Raw genomic sequence first — 7,826 nt, forward strand, 5'->3', positions numbered from 1 at the left:
TGAAGAAGAGGGGTGATGGTAAGAAGAAGGAAAGAAAACGGAGGAAGAAAGGCACACTCTCATTCAATTGGTTCGCGAAACCGACGCGGGCGTGCCATGCACGCGTGCGCGCGCATCGGCAAAATCAGTAACGACGCGGACGCGCACGGTGCGCGTGTGCATGAAGTAGCTAAATGTGAGTGTGCGCGCGAGCGCCAGGTGCGCATGCGCGTGCATATGTGTTGTGCCCTCAGCACAGGTTGGGCACAACTCTGGCCCAACTTTCGGGAAAAAGTACCATAAAGTAAAATTTGTTGAGCGACGCACACGCGCACGGTGCGCTGACGCGTCAAGTACCATTAAGGTGAGATACGCGAGCGCGCCAGGTGCGCCTACGTTTGAGTTGAGTTGGGCCAGTAGCATGAAATTAGCCCAACCAGGGCACAACTCTCTAGACGATGGCCCAGGGTCGCAAAACGTAGTAGTGACGCGTACGCGGCTAGTGCGCGCACGCGTGTTTTTGCGTGAATTGACATGGACGCGTACGCGTCTCGTGCGCGCACGCGTGATGTTGGTTATGCCCAGGGCCCAGGGGTTGCGAAACCCTAGGGACGCATACGCGCACAGTGCGCGCATGCGTGCCCCCTCCTTTTTTTTGAATGAATAGAAAAAATACCTAATTATCATGTATTCACTGGCCAAACAAGCCAAAGAAGTCAGAAACACCTAAAATCAATGCAAAATCTAAAGAGAAGTGTGCTTCTACCACACAATCAAGTCATTCATGAAAAAATCAATGCAAGTCTTTATGAACATGTTATTCGAGGTAGCACAAGCAATGCTAATCAAGCAACAGTGTAGCTAAACAATTACATAACAATGAAGAATTCAAAAAAAAGAAAGAAAAAAAATGGTACACAAAGGAGGGAAAGGATAGATCTCGCCATGGTGGGGTGTCTCCCACCTAGCACTTTTGTTTAATGTCCTTAAGTTGGACTTTCACTTGTTCATTGCTCTTTGCCAAGAGGTGCGTATTCCAAAAGGAATACCTCAACCTCTTTGTTGCTCTTCATTTGCTCACCATGATACAACTTGAGACGGTGCCCATTGACCTTGAAGATATCCGACCTTGAGGGATGGCACAAATGGTAAACACCATAGGGTTCTGCCTTCACTACTTGATATGGGCCTTCCCATTTTGACCTTAGTTTACCGGGCAACAATCCCAATCTAGAATTGTAAAGAAGGACTAGATCACCGGCTTTTAATTCTTTTCCTCTTATGTTCCTATCATGCATGGCTTTCATCTTTTCCTTGTAAAGTCTAGAGTTCTCATAAGCTTCAAGCCTCAAACATTCCAACTCTGCTAATTGTATCTTCCTCTCAATTCCGGCTCCACCCAAACATGGATTACACTCTTTGATGGCCCAATACGCCTTGTGCTCTATTTCTACCGGCAAATGGCAAGCTTTGTCATACACCAACCGAAAGAGACTCATGCCAATTGGCGTTTTGTATGCCGTTCGGTAGGCCCATAATGCGTCGGTGAGCTTGGCACTCCAATCTTTCCTATTGGGTTTCACAATCCTTTCCAAGATGCGTTTAATCTCCCAATTGTAAACCTTGGCTTGGCCGTTTGTTTGTGGGTGGTAGGCCGTGGCTACTTTATGCATGATGCTATACTTCTTCATGAGTCCTTCCATTCTTCTGTTGCAAAAGTGTGAACCTTGGTCGCTCACGATTGCTCGTGGCGACCCAAATCTACAAATGATATTATTTCTCACAAAAAAAAGGACTACGTTAGCATCATCAGTCCGGGTGGGTATCGCTTCCACCCATTTGGACACATAATCAACGGCGAGTAGAAAGTAGAGAAAACCATTAGAATTTGGAAATGGCCCCATGAAATCAATTTCGCACACGTCGAATATCTCACAAAACAGCATGGTTCGTTGGGGAATTTCATCCTTCTTAGAGATATTACCAAATCTAATGCGTTGAGAACAAGATTTACAAAAATGAGAAGAGTCCTTGAAAAGAGTTGGCCACCAAAAGCCACAATCTAGGATTTTCCTTGTCGTTCTTTAAGGTCCAAATGGCCTCCTCCTTCGGAGTAGTGGTAAGCTTCCAACATTGAGTGGAATTCGGTTTGTGGAATGCACCTCCGAATTACTTGATCTGCCCCACATCTCCAAAGGTATGGGTCATCTCACACATAGTATTTGGATTCACTTTTTAGCTTATACCTTTGGTGTTTGGAGAGATTAGGGGGGGAAGGAGCGAGATACTAAGTAATTGGCAATGGATGCATACCAAGGAATGGTTTCTAAGATTGCATACAAGCCCTCAAAGGGAAAAGAATCGTTGATAGGAGTAGTATCGCCTTTTGTGTGTTCAAGGCGACTTAGGTGGTCCGCCACTAGGTTTTGCGTACCACTCCTATCCTTGATTTCCAAGTCAAACTCTTGCAACAATAAAACCCATCTAATCAATCTCGGTTTAGATTCCTTCTTAGCCAATAAATACTTTAATGCCGCATGATCCGAGTACACTACCACCCTTGAACCGAGAAGATATGCTCGGAACATGTCCAAGGCAAAAACAATGGCCAAAAGTTTTTTTTCGGTAGTAGTGTAGTTGGATTGGGCTCCATCACACATTATTTCAAATGACCTACTCCAATCCGGCCCTCGTACAATGGGAGCTTGGGTCAATGCTACCTTGAGTTTGTCGAAAGCCTCCATGCATTCCTTGCTTAAGTCAAACTCAATATCCTTTAGTAGCAACCTTGAGAGAGGCAATCCTACCTTGCTAAAATCCTTGATGAATCTCCGATAAAATCCTGCATGTCCAAAAAAGAGCGGACCTCCCTCTCAGAAGAGGGGTAAGGCAAACTAGATCTAACATTAATTTTATCCGGATCTTTGGAGATACCATCTTTCGAAACAATATGTCCTAAAACAATGCCTTGTTTGACCATGAAATGATATTTCTCAAAATTTAAGACAAGGTTGGTTTTAGTGCATCTTTCCAAAATGCGTAGCAACTTCTCTTCTTGTTGAGGATTGAGTTCCCTTGCTATAAGCACCGGAAACTTGTGGGCTTCATCAAGGTATGAATACTTTAAGTGCGGTGGTAATGGCTTCAATTCTAGCTTTTGCTCTTGGCTTGCCGCTTGAACTTCTTCACTTAGATCTTCACAATTTTCTTCAATCATATTTTTCTCTTCTAGCTTTGCACAATGCACTTCCGCTACAATGTTGTCAATTAAATCACATCGGAATACGGAATGGTTCTCCGGTGGGTGCCTCATTGCTTCTTCTAGACTAAAACTTACAACTTTCCCATCTATCTCGAATGAGTAAGTTCCCGAATGGGCATCCAACTTGAATCTAGAGGTCCTCAAAAATGGCCTCCCAAGTAGGATAGATGATAACCTCTCGGATTCGCTTGGTGGCATCTCAATGATATGGAAATCAATTGGGAATATCAAACCCTTTATGTCGACCGACACATCTTCCGCAATACCCGACACGGTTATTATGCTCTTGTCTGCCAAGACAAACCTAGCCGCCGACCGCTTCAACGGTGGGAGCTTCAATAGATGATAAATGGAAAGAGGCATAATACTAACGCATGCACCAAGGTCGCACATACAATCAATGAATTGGACTCCATAAATGACACAAGAAACTAGGCATGGACCCGGATCAACACACTTTTCCGGAATGGATCCCATCAAAGCCGAAATGGAACTACCCAATGGAATGGTTTCTAACTCATGAATTCTATCTTTGTTCATACATAAGTCCTTAAGAAATTTCGCATATTTAGGCACTTGGTGTATAGCATCAAAGAGGGGGATAGTTACCTCCACTTTTTTGAACATCTTTACCATTGTTGGGTTAACCTCCATACGTTTCTTAGCCTTTCTTGCCAATGTAGGAAATGGAATTGGTTGAGCCATTTCCTCTAAAATTTGCTCCTTTCTAGGGACTTCACTCCTTGGTTGTGGTTCTTCATCTTCAACTATTACATGTGACTCCTCCTCCTCGTCAATTGCTTCTATCTCAACTCCATCTTCTTCTTGAGCAACTTTCATCGGGTTAGGTGCCGTTGAATCTCTTTCCTTCAATTGCGTTCCAGACCTCAAGGTTACGGCGTTGATGCCACCTTTGGGGTTGGGCAAAGGTTGAGAGGGTATGGCACTAGAGGTTGATGCTTGAGGAGTGGGAATAGAAGGTGGCTCCATGCGAGCAATGAGAGCTTGGAGAGTAGAAGTGAGGCCACTAAGACTTGAGTTGAGGGTGTTTTAGAGTTCCTTTTGTCCTTGGAGTATGGATCGGAGTGTGTCATCTTGATTTGGAGATGTGGAAGGATAGGTAATTTGTGGTGCTTGGGGTTGATTGGGTGGAAGTGGTTGTCTATGAGGTGGTATGTAGGTTTGATAGTTCCTTCCTTGATTTGGTTGTTGGTTTAGAGGGTTTTGTGAATAACGGTTTTGTGAAGTGTTGTTATTCCATCTTTGTTTGCCTCTGTTGTCCCTTTCTCCTTGTTGATAATTGTCCTGCCAACTTTGGTTGGAGCTATCCCTCCATCCTTGATTGGAATTGTTACTCCATTGGCTATAGTTGCCTCCTTGTTGGGGGTACCCTTGGTTAGAATTGCTCCCCTGGTTATGGTATCCTTGATTGGAACGTTCATAGTAGGGCGATCATAAAAGTTGTGGGTAGCCGCTAGAGTGTTATCTTCTTGGAGACTTGGACATTCGTCCGTGTAGTGGGAGTAGCATGAGCAAATGCCACACACTCTTTGAGGGATGAATTGTTGACATTGTTGGTTTTGAGGAGGAGGTTGTTGTTGAGATGGAGGTGGTTGTTGATTCACTTGGACTTGCTTAAGAAGGCTTGTCATTTCACACAAAGTCTTGGTAATGGTAGATGTCTCACCACTAGAGGAAACTTCATTTACGGCCTTTGGACGGTTGACTCTTCGTCTAGCATTTTGAGTGGACTCGGCCAAGTCGGTAATGAGTTGCCATGCCTCCTCCGCCGTCTGATACTTTGACAAAGAATCGTTGCTTGAAGCATCCAATAAATTATTATCTTGCTCCCTCATGCCTTGGCACACATAGCTAAGCAAGACTTGACTGTCAATCTTATGGTTGGAACATGAATCAAGAAGTTTGCGAAACCGTTTCCAATATTCATACAAAGTTTCCATCTCGCCTTGTACAATACATGAGATCTCCTTCCATAACTTGTCCGTCATTTCCACGGGCATGAACTTATCAAAGAATTCTCTCCTAAGCAAATCCCAATCAGACACAACATCACTAGGCAAGGTATAGAACCACTCCTTGGCTCTTCCCTCAAGAGAGAAGGGAAAGGCAAACAACCATATATCCACTTCATCGGATCCTTCCCGCCTAGTAGTCGAGCATGCACCATGAAAATCCTTGAGGTATCTAATTGGATCTTGTGCGGGAAGTCCATGGAATTTTGGTAAGAGATTGATGAGAGCGGTCTTGAGTTTAAAGTTTGCATTCAAGTTGGGATGAAGCACATGTAGAGGTTGGAGAACAAAATCCGGTGCACCCGCTTCCTTGAGAGTAACTCTTCTTGTAGCGGCCATGTTGTCAAAACCTAGATCAAAAGAAAAACTATTAGTAGTATGAACGGAAGAGTAATTAGTGTCTTCGTTGGATGACGATGATATGGTTGGTGAATTGGTAAGAACCTTTTCACCTTCCTCAAAGACCAACCGCCTCCGAGATTGCCTCATATGAAGCAAGGTTCTTTTAATTTCCGAATCAAAGGGTGCTAAGCTCGGATTTGGTAGGGAATGCATCATACAATGAAGGAGATAAGAAACTCATGACATCAATCGGCATCTAAACAAAGACTAATCCTAACTAACAATCAAACAAGCAAAATGTCTATACATTTTTTTTCTTTTCCATACTATTTTTCTTTTTCTCTCTTTTCTTTTCCCCTTTTTTTCTTTAACATCAATGCATAATGTCTATACATTTTATCAATACATGAGCATGTACCCAATTCCAAATCATTTCAATAAAAATACAAGGCTACCTTTTTATTCACCCAATGTCCCAAGTTTTCCCACACTTGAATGATACACACACACACTAGCTTAAGCCAATTCAACGATCCAAATAAGGACACTTATTATTTTTCGCTTTAAGGCTTGTAATGTGCTATATTAAGAACAAGTGGGTTAATCATAGGCTCAAAGTAGCTAACAATGGGAGATAAAAGGTAAGGCTATTTGGGTAAGTGAGCTAATAAAATGATGGCCTCAATCATATACATGCATGAATACAAGGAATAACGGACATATAGAATTAAACAAATCAAAGATCACAATCATAGGAAGAGAACAATTTCACACAAGAAGGAAAAATAAGTGGTTATAAGATGTAACCACACCATTAGGCTCAAAACTCACTTGCTTGTGGTCTTGGCTCAAATCCAATGTTCCAAAATACATTCTTCAACCAAGTTAAGCATCAAAATATTTTCAAATTTCAAAATTGGTAAGTTTGCCGTTAAATTCTAGTTTTCTAGAATAGAAGTCATTGCTCTAACCAAGTGGATTTATTAAGAGATACTAATATGCAAAAGATGCCAAAAATGAAAGACCTAGTATGCAATCTACTCTAGTTAAGAAAAGAAGTTCAAGGAATTTATTCGGGTGTTACCTATGGAGACCGGTCGGCCGACCGACCTCCCCACACTTAGAAGTTGGCACGGTCCTCCGTGCCTTGAGTGAGACAGAGTGGTTGATTGGCTTCCGCGTGTCCATCCACTTCTTCTTCATTATCGCTTTCATCATTATTGGTACCGGTGGATGTGAAAATTTCCGGTTCTTCCATAGGCGGTCCTAGGCAACTTAGAAGCTTCTTGACAAAAGTGTATCGGCGTTGGTTACGCCGCTCATAACGGTCAAGCTTCTTGTGGAGTTCCTCTATGCGTTGCATGGATGACTTTGGTGGTGCGGATGAGGAAGAGGGGTTGCGCATGGGGACGGATAAGTGTGGCTCTTCGGTGTCCGCCGGAGGGTAAAGGTACCTCCCGTTTGGAACAACATCTCCATCCATCGGGATCATGGCCCTTCTATCCTTGGTCTCTCGGGGAACACCGGCAACGGCGCCATTTTGATGAACGTAAATATTCTTATGCCGATTAGAAACTAGTGATAAATCCGATCATGAGTATAGTCTAACGAACATACGAATACTGCATCAAACAATTCTAAAATCTATGACCGAGAGTATTGATCTCGGGTCGTTCTCCCTAGGAATTGCTTTAGAATGTGCATCATTGATTAGGAAAGCTTTTATGGTTTTGAGAGTTGGTGCAAGAATTCAAACTAGCAAGCAATCAACAATTAATGGAAATAAAAGCCATGGCCAAGGGTAAGCATTGGTAGTTCCATCATTATAGTTTCCTTTAATTATGATAAAAGTTGATTATTGCTTCACTTAGTTAACCCCCTAACAATGGAGGAAAGTCAAGTGAGAGTAACTAACTTGAGTCACAAGTCCTAGTCTCACCCTGGGGAAGTCTAGCTTTAGTGCACTCCAAGCCAATTAGCAATTCTCAATTCATAATCTACAATTGATATCCACTATTTAAGTGTCTCCAATAACTCAACCCCTAAGCCAAGTGAGAGAAATCTACTCCATAGCTAAGGTTGTCATTATCACAAACAATTAGTAGGCAATTATAGAAAACATGAGGCAATTGAGAGAAGAGAATCGAATTAAAGCTATCTATTCCAAATAATCATCAACAATCACACAATTGAATGAAACCTCAATTCAT

General features: G+C 42.6%; 1 protein-coding gene across 1 annotated transcript; it reads right to left on the reverse strand.

Moving 5' to 3' along the window:
- Positions 1-986: 986 nt before the first annotated feature.
- On the reverse strand, positions 987-4,231 carry LOC112748386 (uncharacterized). The gene is made up of 3 exons (XM_025796615.1): positions 3,417-4,231; positions 1,327-1,968; positions 987-1,209 (listed from the first exon to the last, which is right to left on the reverse strand). The coding sequence occupies exons 1-3, from the start codon at positions 4,229-4,231 to the stop codon at positions 987-989; spliced, it is 1,680 nt and encodes a 559-aa protein (XP_025652400.1).
- Positions 4,232-7,826: the final 3,595 nt, after the last annotated feature.

This window comes from Arachis hypogaea, chromosome 15 (assembly GCF_003086295.3).
Source record: "Arachis hypogaea cultivar Tifrunner chromosome 15, arahy.Tifrunner.gnm2.J5K5, whole genome shotgun sequence".
In the NCBI taxonomy this organism is placed as follows: Eukaryota; Viridiplantae; Streptophyta; class Magnoliopsida; order Fabales; family Fabaceae; genus Arachis; species Arachis hypogaea.